General features: G+C 39.3%; 1 protein-coding gene across 1 annotated transcript; it reads left to right on the forward strand.

Annotated features, from left to right (window-relative positions):
• The first annotated feature begins 414 nt into the window (after window positions 1-414).
• LOC139731732 (laminin subunit alpha-2-like) lies at window positions 415-17,323 on the forward strand. The gene is made up of 12 exons (XM_071642611.1): window positions 415-545; window positions 1,419-1,575; window positions 1,995-2,116; window positions 2,681-2,843; window positions 5,914-6,058; window positions 7,076-7,199; window positions 7,784-7,904; window positions 8,611-8,787; window positions 13,398-13,546; window positions 13,961-14,140; window positions 15,800-15,870; window positions 17,163-17,323. The coding sequence occupies exons 3-12, from the start codon at window positions 2,031-2,033 to the stop codon at window positions 17,321-17,323; spliced, it is 1,377 nt and encodes a 458-aa protein (XP_071498712.1). The 5' UTR covers window positions 415-545; window positions 1,419-1,575; window positions 1,995-2,030.
• The last annotated feature ends 1,579 nt before the right edge of the window (window positions 17,324-18,902 follow it).

The following is an 18,902-nucleotide window of genomic DNA, read 5'->3' on the forward strand; positions in this document are numbered from 1 at the left end:
ATTTTGCACTCTCACAAAAAGAGGAAAAACAGAAAGACAAAAGGAAATGTTTATCCCTTTGTTATAAACATATTTCACAAAGTTGTCAGCTGTCAATATTTGAAGAGCATTAGAACTCTTGGTAACAGGGTAGTTTGTGAAGGGCAGTGATTTCAGGTGTCATTTTTAATTCTCTCATGTTGCCATTTACAATTGTTCCCATCTACTAAACATCTTTGTGATATGCAGGATTCATGTTGGGAGCACAATTTTTCCTATGACTCAGTCTAATGTGATTTCTGTTGCGATTTTTTCTATCTATGCAATCATTCAAATGTTCATTTATAACTCTATGCTTTCCATTCCTCAGTATGTCTTTCATACAATATTCACTAACTCCATCGGTCTTCTACGTCTTTTTGGCTCTCCCAGGATGAATACCTCATAGTGGAGACGGTGAACGGTCAGGTCAAACTCAGCTGGAACCTGGGTGCAGGGAAGGGTAATGTTACGCACCCCTCCAATGTGACAGCAAGCAATGACTGGTACAGGATTGAGATTCAGAGGTACATTTTAACAGCCTACTGGTGTTCGTTTTAATCTCTTTTCACTGAGCCTCACCATTTTTATGCCTCCACCACGCAGTGTTGCTGGAGGCATTATTTGTGTGTGTTCGAAAGAATTTTTAGCTTCAAATTTGTATCTGTAAGTGTGACATTTGATATATATTAACATGGTTTAGCCTGCTATAACTGCTTATTTCAGTTTTTATAGCAGACCTTGGAATTGAGGTTAAAATGTCATAGTCCACTGTAATCCTTTCTTGTAAAACTTACACTTGATAATAGTAATGCCTTTTAAAACCACTTTGTTAGATGTGCCAGGTAGTCTTTCAGTACTGTGCTGAGTTTGAGATCTTAAAATTATCACAAAACGCTCTGTAGACCAATTCCATCAAATGTTGTGAATGGGATGATTTCAAATGTTGGTGTATTGTACACAGTAAAGAAATTACAATGCTAATCTTGCTCCAACACTTTGTAATTTAATGATAAGCTTTAATTCTTGAGAGTATCCTTACCCTTTTTTGCCCATTGACAAAACAGATTGTTTTCATAGTTTCTCCATCTCACAAACAAAAATAAACATATACAAGCAAAGTCTAAAGAACAATTTGAATTAGAATTATGCATCACAAAATTCATCATGGAAGCTGCACTTGCCAAATTAGGGTCATACAATACTTCATTGATTTTTCTTATGTGTACAAAAGAGGAAGATATACAGCATTAACTTAAAGTTTGATTGATTGTCTTTTGTTTTCAGGCACTTTACAAGATGACTGCATTTAAGGGGCAAGAAACAAGCACTTATTTCAAGCACTTATTTCTTGTACTTCCTGTCAACTTGATGCATTTATGATCTTTCTTATCATTTAGGTTTTCAAACACTGCCTCCCTCAAAGTGGAAGATTCCAGCCAGGTGAGGAGCTCCAATGGCACCACTGTGACAGGCTCGTCCCCAGTCGGCAAAACCATTCTGGACATCAGGGAGGATAGCAACTTTTTCTTAGCAGGGATCCCATCAAATTATAGTGTAAGTGTTCAGATGTGCTTAATTTAGAAAGATTCCAAGTGTAGCAGTGGTTTGATAACAAAACTTCATACTTTTACAAAGAAAACACTTTATTGTGAAGTCACATTTGTATTTGATCAATTTGGACTATCAAATTTAAGAAGGGATGTTGATATGTTGCTGAAATTCATAATACAAATTGAGATGTGTTTGATACATGAAGGTTTATAATTTCACTTTTGAGCTATGAACCTTTACTCATGTCTAAAATGCCCTATTTTCATTTTTTTTTCCAAGACATATTGATCCTTGTGGGTGATAGTCCATTTTGAGGATATTGAAATTATGAAGAGTGTGAGTTTTTTTGCATATATATGTAATTAAAACTTCCTTATGTACAACACTGTAAGTAAAATTTACTCTTTGCCCTCTTTACACAGATTCCACAGGTTGCTGTGAAGACATTCAAAGGCTGTATGGGAGAGGTCACTTTTGATGATGTCTCTGTAGGCCTGTGGAACTTTAAGACCATTGAAGGAAATTGTGAAGGATGCTTCAAAAGGTATGACAGGAGTGTCTTAAAGGGCTAACTCAGTTTCATATTTGATTTGTTTTATTTCTCCACTTTTATGGATGAAGTCATTGTAACAAAATCAACAATTTTCACATCAAAATATGAACAAGACTGCTCAAAAGAAATAGATACATGTATGTTGTGTCATTTTGAGTGAAATGTACATTCATATATTTCATCGTAACTGAAGGTGTAGAGTTGGAGGAGACCATTATCGATAAGCACAGTACAGTGGAAACTCAGTATAACAAGATCCTTTGGACCAAGACAATTTGTTCTTTATTTCAGATATTTTGTTATATCAGTAGTCAAGAAACAATACAAAACAAAGCAAATGAATTCATTGGGACCAGAGAAATTAGTTTGTTATATCAGGTATTTTGTTGTATCAGATCTCTTTATATCAAATTTCCATTGTATTGCTGTCCTCCACACATGTGAATTTTTCCACTTGCAAAATTGTCAGCAAGTCCTGACTTGTGAAAAATTTGACTCGATAAATATATGTTGTATAATTACAATGATTTATCTCATTCACTTCTCTCACCCCAGCCCGGTGACTGAAACGATTGAACCAGGGGCATACTTTGATGGAACGGGATACACGGCCATTCCCCAGCCCAATCTGTGGGATGGTCGCATCAACGCCCTCAACTTTGAGATCAAGACTCTAGCGGAGAATGCCCTCCTCTTCTTCAGTGCTTCACAAGACCAGGTAAACTTCTGGACTGACACCATGATGGCTCTTTTCTCCAGTGTGCAGCATCTGAAAATTAGGCCGGGGGGGGGGGGGGGGGGGGGGGGGGTCAGAAATGTTAAGCACAGTAAAGAAACACTTGCGGTATGAAACTTTCCTGAGTTGGAGCTTCCACTCCGGATGGTGCCACACCTAATGGTGCCACTCTGGATGGTATCACACCGGATGGTGCCACACCGGATGGTGCCACTCTGGATGGTATCACACCAGATGGTGCCACAGTGGATGGTGCCACTCTGGATGGTGCCACTCTGGATGGTATCACTGCAGATGTTGCCACTCCATCATTAGGAGCAACCTGTTTGCTGCCAGGCTCCAGCTGTGTTGAATATACTGAGAAGCTAAATTGCACAAGTTTAATTTGAATTTTGAAAGTATGTATGTCTTGTGTTATACTTCTGTAGATTTGATATTTTCGGTAGGAAATTGCTATGAGCATCGACATTGCAGAGAAAAGTGTTTGGGATCTCCAAGCGACACAGCATGAAACCTTGATGAATTGCCACTGGCATTCAATGCATTGTGCAGACAAAAACTTTCATGGATCTTGCTTGGCTCCTCGCGAAATTTGCAAATGTTTCATGCATGCAAAGAATTTCAGTTTTACAGTAGTTTGCTCTCTTTGACAGAGGTGACATGACATTTGCTCCTACGACAATTGTTCCAGTCTTTATTTTCTTCAAGGACTTAGGGTTAGGGTCATGATAGGGTTGTAGATTTCATATGATGTGAGGACTAGGATTAGGATTAGGGTTATGGTTAGGGTTATGTTTAGCTTATTAGCGTGCAGATATTTTATGTGAGCCGTAAAGCGTGCTGTTGACATTGTATGCATATAAAGCGTGCTGCTGGACATTGTATGCATGCGCATTAAAGGGGAAATCCAGTCCAAATATAAGTTAGACTGCTGAGAAAGAGTAAAATATTACGAGTTCAATGGTATGACTTGGATCGAAATCTGATGAAAAATAAGGAAGTTATGACATTTTGAAGTTTCACAATTTTTGCAGGAAACAGTTCTTGAACGGTCAACATGAATATGCAAATGGCAGAGTGAGCATGTCATCCCCTCACAACTTGCCATATAGTTTGTACATAAAATTTTGAAATTTCCAGTTTTTCATTCAAACGCAATTATGTCTCTGAGGCTCAAATCCTTGTATGTCGCTAGCTGATCACTATTCTGAAGTTATTCAACCTGAAATAATATCATGTCTCAGATTTCAATGACAGAAACATTGAATTTTCATTATTATTTTGTATATGATTAATGGAAAATTGTGAGGTTATGACATGGTTAGCTCACTCATTTGTATATTCATATCCACTGTACAAGAACTGTTTTTCAGAAATTAACAAAACTTCAAAATGTCAAAACTTCCTTATTTTTCATCCAATTTCAGTCAAATTTTTACCTTGAACTCTTAAGATTTTACTCTTTCTTTATTATTAGATTAACGTATATTTGAACTGGATTTCCCTTTAAGTAGTTCTGCCAAGTGGCATAACACTAAAATATAACATTGCAATATAACAACATCTTCCCTATCTGCATATCTGAAAAAACCTTGCCATTTGTTGTCCCCGCCGAACGAGTTCGAGCAGGGGACTATGAAACGGGCTCCGTACGTGTGTGTGTCCGTCCGTCCGTCTGTCTGTCTGTGCGTCCGTGTGTGATCAAAATGTTCAATTTGCTATTTCTCTGTCATTTATGAGCCAATTTTGATTCTGTTTGCTTTATATGATAGCACTACATGGGAGCTTTGAAACTTCTACACAAAATTTCAGTTGTGACCTTTGACCTTGACCTTTGACCTATATTGTACATTTTGCTTCAAAATGCTACTCCTTCGCCATTTCTAACCCGATTTCAATTCCGTTTGCTTTATGTGATGGCACTAGGTGAGGGCTTCAAAACTTCTACACAGAATTTTGACCTTTGACTTCTTTGACCTTTGACCTTGATTTTTGACCTATATTGTACATTGGCTACAAAATGCTACTCCTTCGCCATTTCTAACCCAATTTCGATTCCGTTTGCTTTATGTGATGGCACTAGATAAGGGCTTCAAAACTTCTACACGGAATTTTGACCTTTGACTTCTTTGACCTTTGACCTTGATTTTTGACCTATATTGTACATTTTGCGACAAAATGCTACTACTTCGCCATTTCTAACCCGATTTCGATTCCATTTGCTTTATGTGATGGCACTAGGTGAGGGCTTCAAAACTTCTACACAGAATTTTGACCTTTGACTTCTTTGACCTTTGACCTTGATTTTTGACCTATATTGTACATTTTGCTACAAAATGCTACTACTTCGCCATTTCTAACCCGATTTCGATTCTGTTTGCTTTATGTGATGGCACTAGGTGAGGGCTTCAAAATTCCTACACAGAATTTTGACCTTTGACTTCTTTGACCTTTGACCTTGATTTTTGACCTGTATTGTACATTTTGTTACAAAATACTACTCCTTCGCCATTTCTAACCCAATGTCACTTCTGTTTGCTTTATGTGATGGTACTAGGTGAGGGCTTCAAAACTTCTACACAGAATTTTGACCTTTGACTTCTTTGACCTTTGACCTTGATTTTTGACCTATATTGTACATTGGCTACAAAATGCTACTCCTTCGCCATTTCTAACCCGATTTCGATTCCGTTTGCTTTATGTAATGGCACTAGGTGAGGGCTTCAAAACTTCTACACAGTATTTTGACCATTGACTTCTTTGACCTTTGACCTTGATTTTTGACCTATATTGTACATTGGCTACAAAATGCTACTCCTTCGCCATTTCTAACCCGATTTCGATTCCGTTTGCTTTATGTGATGGCACTAGGTGAGGGCTTCAAAACTTCTACACAGAATTTTGACCTTTGACTTCTTTGACCTTGATTTTTTACCTATATTGTACATCTTGCCACTAAATGCTACTTCTGGTGGGGACATATGTTACGCACCGCGTAATTTCTACTTTTCCTTGTTTGTTTGGTTTTTATTCATCTTTCTGGAATGGTCAGAGCTCCTTACTGTCCATTGAGATGGAGTCGGGTAGGCTGGCCATCAAGCACGACCTTGGGGACGGGATCGGCATCCTCGTCTCCGAGAGGCGGATCAACAACGGCGAGTGGCATGCTATCAGCATCAACAGGATCGGGCAGATCAGTGAGTTGCCATGGCGATGACCCTCCTTTGCTCTCGTGCATTGTTACCTTCTCTCTGCTCTGCTTTTCTAGCTTGAATTTTGTGTTCTGTTTCATGTCCCATTCATAGCTGTGGTAGTTTGTTTCGGAGTAAGCTGTATGTCACTCCAGTTCAGTATATTTATGTATTCTCTCTTCTTCTTTTTTTTTCTTTGGTAATTTGCTACATAGTTACCCACTGTTAAGTCTCTCAGAACTGCCCTCTCAGAATTTATTACAAGCTTCCATAATAGCTTTGTATGTACAGTTTATGCCACATTTCAAGGTGAATAAATATTTTGGAGAAAGGAGAGTTCTAGCTTAAAATTGAACGTTCTTAGCTTTGACATACCGGTACCAAATTTTGCCTCCTATATGTTTGTACCTATCCCTTGAGACTGCTCCAATTTTGCTGTGGACAGAAGTTACTTTATTATAGTCTCCAGTTAATCATCAATCATTATTTGTAATTCATTTAAGTACCCGAAGTATGAAGACGGTATGTTTTCATTGAGCAAATTACAAGGAGACCAGAATTCCTATTCAATAAGAAATACTTAGTAAGAAGTGTGCATTTGTCCTTGTAACACTTGTTTATTTCTGCTGATTAGGCAGTCAAATGCAGTTTCCAAGCCTGTGGCAAACATGCAACCTTGTGAAATTTCAGAGTTCCATGTGCTTGGCTTGACGTGTTCCTGAGATATTACCCAATTATTTGCACCTTGCAAAATAAACTTCATCTATAATAGTCAATCCTGTCTTAGAAGCCACCTGTCTATAGTGGCCACCTGTTTATAGTGGCCATCTTCTATTTATGGCCACTAGAAATAATTACCCCCGAGAGAAAAGCCACGTAAAAGACCCTGTCCATAGCGGCCACCTGTCTACAATAACAGCCACTTGTTCATCTCCCTTGGATGGCCGCTATAGACAGGTTTGACTGTACCATGTTGTAAGTGTGTTTGTTTATTTGTTTTCCTAATTGTGTGTGTCTTGCTAGACAACCTGTTCATCAACAGCGTCAGTGAGGGGATGTCTAAATCTCCCGGTGAGGCTACAAACCTGCAGGTGACCGGGGTGAATTACGTCTACGTGGCTGGCGTCCCATCAGATTACAACATCTAGTGAGTTGTCTGTTCTCAATTTCCTCCTCTTTTCTCACTTACACGTACTTCATGGCTGTTATTCCCCATACTGTTGGTTGCTGGGTACCGTTACAGGAAACAGACTTTAAATCCTTTTTTGTGGTACTGATTGTACAGTGAGAAAGTTTCCTTCTATTGGTACTTTGCAATCAAAATATTAACATTGTACACATAAAAGCAAGCATCTATACTTCACTAAATGTATATGATTAGCTGCACAAGACACAGTAGATCTGCTCACAGCTCATGGAAAATTGCAGAAGTAATGGTTATGATTGCTAATTATGATTTTTTCTGTAGTCTATTTTATATCCGTTGAGAGATATCAATAATCTCTTCTGACAGAATGCCGCAAACATGATTGCTTTCAAGACGTCTGATTGAGCTAATATTTGCTTTCCTGTGCAAGTAATGTTGTTCATGATCCAATACTTTGTTTCCAAACACCCTCACTGAATATGTTCAGATGCACAAGAGGGGCGAGTCAAAAAAAATTAGATGTTGTGAGTGTTGTGACTACCAACGATCATTTCTTTCACTCTTGTCATTCTTCATTGGGACAGTCGAAACGTGACAAGTCAGAGATTTCGCGGCTGTCTGCGCCGATTGTTCCTCTTTCGTGGCGAATATCCTTTGGTGCACCCCGGAAGGTCATTTGGGGTCACACACGGCTGCATGGCAAAGGTGAGATAATGTCAACCCGTTGAAGACGGTCAGATTTGGCTACAACACACATTTCCCATAGACACCTGCCCGAGTATACTCAGGACTCATCCTCAATGGGTTAAGTAACACTGTAGATCTCTGGCATATGGCAAGTAACTGGCTGAGAATTCACCCTTTTTTTTTTAATGATCCTCTACACAACATTACCACTTCATTTGGAACTGTGCCAAGGTACTTTTAAAAGCTGTTAATTTTGCGTACAGTTATTATTGCGAATGAGATCACAGATGTTCTCATGATTTTTGTTTGTTTGTTTGTTTGTTTGTTTGTTTGTTTGTTTGTTTGTTTGTTTGTTTGTTTTTTGCAATTTGATGCCAATACTATTGCTCTCTCCGGCACTGTACTGTACATGATGATACTTTAGCATGTTGGTAAATTCGCGGCCTAACAGTGATTTGTAAAACAGCTTTTGCAATAGACATTTATGGTTGTGATCATGAATTTTGTTGTTTGTTACCAGTATGTGCTGGGGACTTCATTAACTGGGTGCTGCATTCAGAAAATGTTGTAAAAGATTTCATCATACAAAGATACCAGGGGATAATGTAGGGTTTTGTTTTCTAATACAATATACATCTGTATTAAGGTTGAGTTGATAACATTTGACAACAAATTATTTCAGTATTTAACTTCCTTTGATCTTTTGCGTCGTTGCAATCGCCAGACTGAGAGGAGTGTGGGACTCGCTGGATTTGGCTTCCTCACCTTCCGACCAATTCCACTCGGTCGTGAGGCTGATGTCACGGTGACGTTCCGAACACTGATGCCCAACTGCACCATTTTCGCTGCGGGAGAGCATCACCAGCGGGCACGGCGAACTGCCGATCCCGATGCTACTGATGTAAGGAAGGAAGGAAAGGAAGGAATGCATGCTTGCTTAAAGGGAAGATGAATGATTGGATGGAGGTGAAGTCAGAGAGAGGGAGATGTGGGAATGTGGGGAGGAAAAAAGTTGAGGGGAGGGTGAGAGGAAGGAAAAAAAAGAAGGAGGATGGTGGGGAGGAGGTTGAGAGGGAGGGAAGGATAATGAAGGATAATGTGGTAAATGGAAATATGCGGTATGTTATTGTTGCGTCAATGCGTTGAGGCGCGTTGTGTCCATGCCAATGGCGCAGTGTGCGTGTGGTTGGCATGGGCACAACGCAACTTTTATTTTTCATGTGAATATAATGACGCAGATTTGATTGATTCTGGATTCTTCACTTTCACTTGAGAGAGAATGGACATACAAATGTATTCTCTATGAGCTCTGCTATGTTGAATAGTTGATAGGCCTGTATATCTGTTATTCACTCTGTATTCGACATGTAGCTGAGGATAGTGCGGAGTTTAGACTGTCTATTTGATTTGCTCAATAAATCATTGCAATTTCAACTCATGGAGACTGTCATCGTCAGCGTCATCATTAACCCGGCTTACAACAAATGGTGTCAGGAGTGGGATGATGACAGCCTGGCGGATTGCGACGTTCTGACGGTTCATCGAGTTGAAGAACCCTGATCGACGAATAACAGCCTCGAGTATGACGGAAGAACGAACCACGTTTCGCTCCGAGGAGACCTGCTGTTTTGACGACACTTTGGTAGCGGACAGGAGTATGCAGGAGTGATCTTGATGGTGTACGTTGATCAGCCCTGGTAGAGCAACGCTACTCTGTGAGGCAACTTCAAGATGATTAGGCTCGTCGGTAGCAGATTGAAGACTGGAGCAAATGGTGCATCGAGAGTTTGCCGTAGATGTCTATCAGCGCGAGTGTACCACAGGAGCAGCAGGACATCGATCAGGACGTGACAGTTGGAGCTGATGGCATCTCACGCACTGAATAAGACGGTATTTGATAACTTTCGTTTAAACCGAATGGACTTCAAGCAGATTTTGACCTACATTTGGGCATTACGTTTCATGTTTGAAAATGATGTGTCTTAATTGGTCAGTTTAACTGCGTAATTAGTCATGTGTGAACAGTTTGTTTATAAGGATGTACAAGGTGATAATTGCTCTTCGTCATCATATCGACAGGCAATAGAGTTGTGTGTAAATCTCGCTCTAGGCCATGCTCAGATTGAAAAGTTTAGTGGGTGTTGTGAAGATGGCACTGAAACACCTTTTTCTAACTGGATGGAAGGATTCAATTTTATTATTGAACCTTTCCATTTCAATGATGAGGAGAAGGCTTGGGTTTTGGTGAGCAACCTCACGGGGCCAGCAAGAGAGGAGATTCTTTATTGTCTGTCTGACGAGAAGCGGAGGAGTTTCACAGAGATTGTAAAAGCTCTCCGTCTATGTTTTAGTCGAGAGAATTCTCACTATTTACGATGCTTGCTCTATAATCGTGTTCAACATGATAGTGAAGACTTGGCAGACTTCAGTAGGGATCTCATGCGTCTTTATGCCAAATTGGTAGATGCTGCAGACGATGAGAAGGAAGCTGCGGCTCTGAGGCAGCTTAGGGATGAAGCTCTGTCAAATCAGTTTGTCAGTGGAACACGGGATGAGAGAGAACGAATTTTGTTAAGGCGTTTGCACATGAGAAATAGGGGAGACCGATTTGAAGTGCTTAGGAGAGAAGCATTGTTAGTTCTCCGTGAAGACTGTATGCTTGAGGGAGATGGGCTGAAAACTGGGAGTGCTGATACTGGAACACAAGGAGTGTTCACTGACCCGGTTGCTCAGCAGCTAGATCTTTCCTCAGACATGTCAGATACAGCTGGACAGGAGAAGGAGGATGTCATATCTACTCTTTTGGATGGGGGATCGCAGATTCTGGGTTGCGTTGATGTAGATGAGCGTGGTGCAGAAATTGATGCTGGGGGACATGGACATGAGTCATGTGATGAACAGGTTGATGCAAAGGATTTAGATGCTGGGGTGCTTCTAATTGCAAAACCTGTGGGAGAGGGTACCGAGAGGGGTCCCGAATTATCACATGAAGGTCAGGATGTTCAAAAGCATGCAAAAGTGCAGCCACTAAGCACTCACGTAGCGCCAAAGGAGCGGTCAATAATTCCAAAAGGGGAGAATATTTCTCATGGTGACATTGTTGTCAATAATGTAACAACAAGGGAGGCATGTATACCTAACTGTAACATGTGGAAGCATGGATGTCATGTTCAGGGAACGGTATGGGGGCCCTGGGAGTCAAATTGGAGACCGGATTTTGGGTTGGTCGCTGCAGGTTAGAAATTTGTTGTCCGTCCATGGAATTTGTTGTGAGTTGATTTGCTTACAGTGTATACGTTCATGACTGCCGCTGAAACTTGTGTACCATCTCAAGTAGCAATGGAATTAGGAACTATGCGCATTTAGAGATGCAATATCAATGCGAGAAATGATTATCAATATAATATGGTTGTTTTAATTGATATGTGATTGATAAGAAGTTTTTAATGAGATATTGGAATAGTGATAAGAAAGTATTTGAAATCACTACTACATGGAAAAATGAAGGAACTAAACTATTGTTTTCATTGTTGTGTTGGAAGCTGAACAACATGGCATTCTGACAATATTTAGTGGTTGTTCAGTGATTCAGGAACGTTTGATAATGATAGTTGGTCGAGAATTATTCATGCTTTGAATGATCCCTTTATTTGTGTGAAGTTTTGTATGAGCAAATCGCTGACTGTGACGATATGACACATAAAGCGGGGAAGTTACCGTATGTCAAAGCGGAGAAGCTTTATTTTTGTTAGTAGTGAATTCTAACATTCTGTGACTTCACTTTGTTTCAACTGTGAATTTCGTGATATGTGTTATATTGATTCATTGAGAATATACATTACTTTTAGAAAATCGATTATTATCATACGGGCCGTATGATATAATCGCGGGGAAGTTGTTGTGTTGTTGTATGCATTTGGCATGTGTATTAAGAGACTTGTCTATATATTGCGTCTCGATAATTGAACTATACACATTGATGTATGGTTTTATATACAATGTATAGAACATGTTCTGTTACGGCATGTTTGACGGGTTTTCATGCATTGTTTTCCCGGATATTCTGTACATAATTGACAATGTGGGACGGCTGAGTTCTACATCGAAACGGAACTGAAGAAAATTGTAACATATTGATGTGTTATTCTCTTGGCGCGGAACATTTTTTTATGCCATGTATCAAATATGAGTTTGTATGATTTACTGTAAATTTGGAAGATTCAAGAGTTTCAGCTCTTGGCAGATTTCATGTGTAAAGTTCAATTTTGTAGTATTTCGACCTTTGTATATTTGACTGGAAAAGCGGGGAACACACGCTTTCCTGAAGTATATTTTTGTATAGCATTATGTGCTGTTAATCCGCTCTTATATGAAATTGCTGTAAAGTGTAATGATTTGACATGAAGAGCGGGGAATTTTTTGTTATGTATCATTATGTATAATGTTATAAAAAAATGATATGATGTAATTGGGATTATATAACCCATGGTTGTGTTATATAATCGCGGGGAAGTTTGTGGTAAATGGAAATATGCGGTATGTTATTGTTGCGTCAATGCGTTGAGGCGCGTTGTGTCCATGCCAATGGCGCAGTGTGCGTGTGGTTGGCATGGGCACAACGCAACTTTTATTTTTCATGTGAATATAATGACGCAGATTTGATTGATTCTGGATTCTTCACTTTCACTTGAGAGAGAATGGACATACAAATGTATTCTCTATGAGCTCTGCTATGTTGAATAGTTGATAGGCCTGTATATCTGTTATTCACTCTGTATTCGACATGTAGCTGAGGATAGTGCGGAGTTTAGACTGTCTATTTGATTTGCTCAATAAATCATTGCAATTTCAACTCATGGAGACTGTCATCGTCAGCGTCATCATTAACCCGGCTTACAACAATAAAAGGAAGGAGAGCAAGAGGGGAAGGAAGAGGGGATACTATGTGAGGGAAGGAGGAAGACAATGAATGGAGGGAAGGACAGAAAAGAGAAGGTGTGAAGGATGAGTAATGGAGTGAAGAAGACAGGTGTGCATGGAGAAAGGGAGGGAAGAGTGCAAGGGATTTAGGAAAAGAGGGAGAATTATAAACATTGAGGAAGAGATGGAAGGAAGATGAGAGATATGGAGGGAAGGAAAAAGGTGTAAAGGATGGAGGAATAGAGGGAGGAGGATAGGCAATGAGGAAGGAGGATGAGAGATATGAAGGGAAGGAAGAGGGTGTGAAGGATGGAGGAATAGAGGGAGAAGAACAGATAACAAGAAAGGGAAGGAATAAGGATGAGAGATTTTGGGAAGGAAGAATTTGATTATTATGCTAACAAATGCAATAAGTCAAAGAAACAATATATTGTATCTACCACAGTTACTTATCAAAAGACAAGAATATGCAATATAGTATGGGGTAGTTGATTCCATTGACCTCCAGCAAGATTATTTGGGATGCTTTCCCCCAAACAGAACCTCATTGAACTCATCTACTACCTGTATATTTCTCTCTCTCCCACACAGATATCCTATGCAGTAGGGTTGTTGGATGGCCGCGTAGTGGCTCAGATTAACAACGGCCAGGGAAGACTTACCCTGTCTACCAAACGAGAAGATGGTTCCTATAACAACGGCTCCGCCCACACGATCATACTCACCAAGAAAGAAAAGCGGTACAAGAACTTTCCTTGTTTGTTCGGTGTTTGTTTGTTTGTTTGTTTTTTTTGTTTGTTTTTTTCTTTTTTGTGTGTGTGTGTGTGTGTGTGTCAGTCCATGTTTTTGAGAGTGCGGGATATGTTTGGGTTTTTTTCTTTCTTTCTTATGATTGTCTATTCTAGGTTCAGTTGGTTGCAGAAAGGGCCAATATTCAATTTCACTTTTAAGACATAAAACAGCATAAGTTATATTGATTTCTTTATGTCTCATTTTTAGTGACATACAAGCTATATGATTCACCACATTTAAGTTTATGCTGTAGTTTGTTTGTACTCTGCAAAGGAAAATTATTCCAACTCACCTTCATATCATTTTTCGTGGGAGCAATTGTCACAGAACCAATATATTCATGCATTATCCTCTGTTGGCAGAATAACTCTTTTGGTCAATGATCGTCGAGCAGATCGAGGACGCTTGTTGGGCACGGAGACTTTTATTAACGCCATGTCACCGTTCTACATTGGCACCTCGTCCAACCTCACTCTCAGTTCTGAGTTTTCTTCTCTCCCAAGCTTTTCTGGCTGCATTGAGAACCTAGTCATAATGGCTGAGTAAGTAGACTACTTTATGATATATTGTCACAATGTTTCATGCCATCTTTGACAAATTTGATAGTATAAATGTTACTGTAAACTTGCAAAAAAATTTCTCTCTTTTATCTTCGCACTACAAGTTTAGAAGTTAATGCTGTTCAAGAAAAAAAAAAAATGCTGTAAGAAGCACAGCTACAACTTCTACAGATTAATCATAATGCATGGCACAACAGCTTGAATTATTTTGATGTCAGCCATCGCAATCACCACAAAATGTAATTTGCCTACTTTGCATTTATAAGGTTTGTCTGGGTCATGGCTAGTGTAGAGAGGTCTTGAATTCCTTTTCGTTTCCTAATTCTTTAGATGAAACCATATTTCCTTAATTCAGCAAGTATCATTAAGTTTAATGAAGAATTCTGTCTAAATGTGCTTGTTTTCTTTCATTAGTGTGCCTGTTTTTAGTGTATAAGGTTCATATGACATAAACAGCGAAACCTTGAAGACAGATATAATGTTCATTCCAAATTGTGCTGTGCGTCATTTGCCAACATCATCGGCACAAAAACATGCAAGGATTAACTGTCATATGTGACCATACATCACAGAACCAACAAAAGGCTGTACCCCTTGATTTTATGGGAGGACTCAAAAAAGATGAAATGGGTCAACCAAGTCAATCTTGAATTTTTAATATTTTCTGAAAAAGCTTTTCTTCTACATTTTTTCAAATGAATAGGAAAGTGTGTTTTCACCAGTTTTTGCACAACTCTTTTTGGTGTAGGGTAGTGTAATCAGGTATGTCTTAGAGACCCCTTTTCATTTTTTGAAAATCCTCTGCTCACTCTTTACTTACAATTCTGATAACTTTTGAGAGGATAATGCTACTTCTTTGAAAGTCTGCATAAATCATGGGCAGAATTTGTTGATGGAGCATGCTTAATTTAGAAGAAAAATGGTAAAAACTTGCTCAGGATCAGGGAAGCTATACAAAAGTGATGCATTGATGTGACTGTGTGGAGTTGCATAACTTTTCCATGTTTTGATTGTTTCTTTCTTTCTTTCTTGGGAGTAGATGCACACATCTTATTCTTATTTCATATGATTGTCTTCCAAAGACAATGATGTTTATATCATTTGTGTGTAGATAATGTTTGAAATGAAGTACCACAGGTCTTCTGGCTTTGAAATTGAATGAGAAAATAGATAATGTCAAATTCATGTGTTGATATTTATTTTAAAGGGGATGGCTAGTAACTGATCAGTGGGAATCAGTGGGAATACTGGGGGATGATTGTTCCAATTCTTGTGGGATTCATTGTAAGAGTACATTACATATCTATTGTTGTGTGAAAATTATTTGCTTCAGAATGGTCTCATATTCAAGTAATGTGCAGTTTAATGGTTCCAGGCTAGCATGCCTGTACAGTGATGTCTAAGCCTGCATACAAATGAAAAACAAAACAAAACGATCATTAAAGCAAATAAACAGGAAGACAACCAGATGCTATAGCACATTTGTCTCCATCATGAACAATTTTACAAGTATAGATTGACATTTCTACTACTATTTCTTCAGTTACCATAGTTTGTCGGTAGCAAAGTACTTAATGTGAGATTAAGTAAAGCAATGAAAATGATCATGTTGTTTTTCCCCCATTCTGTATATTTTCCTAGGTTAATGGGCTTTGAGAAAGCATCGAGATTTGAGAATGCATCCATAGGCTCATGTGGACCACTCACAATACGTAAGTTCAACTTCTAGAGTAGATCGGTTCTTTTAACAGATTTCTACCTTTGTAACATCATCAAAGGGACTCTCAGATAGACAAAAATATGGCAACATGGAGAATATAGGTGTAGATGATGAAGAGGAAGCTTAAAACATTCCCAATTCTTGTTGGCAATATCTGACTGAGAAGTCCAACAAAGTTTGCGGATGTTTTGCATGTTACTTGGCAAACTATGCGGCCTCAAGCCACAACACAGTCAAGCATGATTTCACTCTTAATTTGCACCATTGTACATGTATGTGGTAAAGAAGTGGAAAATTCAAGTAAACATAGTTGCTATTATTGAGTTGCATTCAAGCTCCATGTTTATGGAAAAGTGTTTTAAAGAAATTGCAGCATTTACTTTAAAAATATATTAGGGACAATAAAAAAAAAAGATGGAATAGAAAATGGATCTTGTTCAACAATATTGATTTGCAGTTACAGAATGTACATGAATTTTAGGATAGTTACAACTAGACAGATAAAATCGAGCAAGATTTCCTCTTATTTCTGTCTCTGACATTTCTGCATGCAGATTGTGCAAATTTTATAAATCAATTAAGAAATTTTCTGTAGAATGACGTACTGAGAAGATTAATGATTGATGTGTTGGCCAATTTTCAGCAGAAAGTTTGGATTTTATGTGTTTGTTTTATATTTCTGGTTTTGTTGCTTGTACCCTGATTGTACACTGATGCAGAACTCTGCAATTCTTCTTAAAGGCACTACAATGTATTTACCATTTGCAGATGAAACAAAAAAGCAGCTTTAGTGCTTCAAAATAGTTCTAAAATACGAGTTAGGTATAGAAACAAACAATGTAAAAATGTTAATCAGTACAATCAATGTTAAGTATTATTGAATACATACAAAATGTGAACACTTGTTTTGTTACATTCTTTCTAGAATAAACTGTCATTGAAAAAAAAGATAGTGACTTCTCCTTATATTCTTGGCTGTATTGCAAAGTCTTTATATAGTAGGATGATTTTGGATACAACTAACCTACACATATGCATCAAATGTGATAACTCAAAGGTTTTTAGATCACTGCTCCCAATGGTAAACAGTGGCTTTAAATCACTATGCTCAGTATAAAAGTCAATGAATTTCACATTAATACTGTGAAATGTATGGAAATAACAATTCCGTAACCTTTTGCTTCCCCCCCCCCAAAAAAAAAAAAGGTTGCAGCTAAGATGTCTCAGTTTTACTTGTCAAGCCATACTGTTGATGAATTTTCATTTTCCTTTCTTTACCTTCAGCTCCTACTGCTGTGGTACCAACTCCACTGCCACCCGAAGAATTACAGCGTTGCTACAATGCGCGCCTGCCTGCCATGGCAACCACGGCAGGCCGCTTTGGCAGTTTCCCCAGCAGCCACATTGGAGTGGATATCAACCCAGAAGAAGTGCTCAAAGTGTGAGTCAAAAGCGAACAAACATACATTATCATTTTGACTTTATTTCTTTACTGCATACCCCCCCCCCCCCCCCGATGTAGACTATCTGTCCATCATCATTACCTTGTGTTTGTTGTTGTCATTCAGAATGTGCGTCTCTTTCCAATGTTGCTATGGGTGACTCATTGGCTTCATTCATTGCGTTCTCTCCCCTAATCATGACGCACCTGTCAGGGTCAAAGATGATTGAGTTTAGATTTCTCATGCTGGAGGTGCATGGCTGACCTTACAGAGGGTCACAGGCATTAGGCCAGCTGTCTGACCTACAGTACGCCTTGTTCACGTTCACTGGCATGTGTTCATGTTTACAAATATGTATATAGTCACTATGTATATACCTATAGTGATCCTGGCAGATTTCCTTGTATGAGAGACTGATTGTGGTGTTGGAAACCCCCCACCCCCCGAATCCCATTTATACTTGTTTGGCTGTTGATCACTATTCTGCGGTAGTCAACTACTGTGATGAAATCTTCCAATGAATCTGGCACTCAAAGATTAGCAACGTGACACTGGATGAACATCCAGTGAGCACAGTGAATGGTACGTGGTATAGTGATAGGAGTCACAGTCAGGGGCGGATCCAGGAATTCCTTAAAGGGGGGGCGCCTTTGAAGAATTAAAGAAGGGTGCATGCTCCCCCATTTTTTTTTCTCTTTATTCCTTTTGTCTTACGAAAAAATAAAGGGGGGGGGGCATGCGCGCGGTGTGCCCCCTCCTGAAAATCCACTGCTGACAGTAGTAGCACTACTACTACTGCAATACCACAACTACAAGTTTACATTGCACTATTACTGTTATTGTTTTTAATACTTGTACTACTATTGCTGTTGCTGCTGCTGGTGCTACTATTTTCAGTATCATCAGCTTTCACAGTACTTTAGTTAGTGTTAGTTTTGTTTTGTTTTTTTCAATGTGTAGTAGAGTGTGCAAGCTGCCTGATAGATGATCGCAATGTCAATTATGTAATTACGTTCAGTCAGTCCAGTCTGCACTCTTGTGTGTCAGTGTGAACAGTGTCCTCCAACAGACGCTGACTACATAGCGCTGAAAATGTCGATCACCGTCGTCACTGATTGCCCTACTTCCACTGTATCCCCTACTGCTGGGTGACGTGAGTGGGTGTATGGACCACAGGTCTCTAGGGGGAGACCACCTACCACCGGTCCTTGGTGCTACATGATGTACCTTGAACTGTGTGTGAAAGAGGAGGGGGGGGGGGTGACAGCAGTGTGATTGATGGTATTGAGTTTTGAAGGGTGGCCTAGTCGGTAACGTGTCTGCGTAGCTATCAAATGGCTTGGCTTCAAGTCCCAGTGATTCTACGTAGCTGACATTGACATGTTGTGTGTAATCATGCTGTCTCCTCTAGTTAGGGGTATAATTATGTGCTCCGTCCCATGAGTGAGCGATTAGTCAGAAATCCCATATGAGGGGAGGGGGTACCAAAACCCACACATGCAGAAAGATCCCACTTCACTCAATCTAGGATAGGGTGGTCTGTCCCACATTTCACACAAGAAAATGTTCAAGAGATGTGGGT

The sequence above is a fragment of the Diadema antillarum genome, unplaced genomic scaffold, assembly GCF_040938485.1.
Source record: "Diadema antillarum isolate AM-2024a unplaced genomic scaffold, OU_Dant_1.0 seq00000383_RagTag, whole genome shotgun sequence".
Classification (NCBI taxonomy): domain Eukaryota; kingdom Metazoa; phylum Echinodermata; class Echinoidea; order Diadematoida; family Diadematidae; genus Diadema; species Diadema antillarum.

Excerpts from the sequence above, each read along its gene's own strand:
- LOC139731732 (XM_071642611.1), top strand. The coding sequence starts at position 2,031 with ATGGGAGAGGTCACTTTTGATGATGTCTCTGTAGGCCTGTGGAACTTT. Across the intron at positions 14,141-15,799 it reads AACCTAGTCATAATGGCTGA|GTTAATGGGCTTTGAGAAAG; the intron begins GTAAGTAGACTA and ends ATATTTTCCTAG. Across the intron at positions 15,871-17,162 it reads ATGTGGACCACTCACAATAC|CTCCTACTGCTGTGGTACCA; the intron begins GTAAGTTCAACT and ends CTTTACCTTCAG.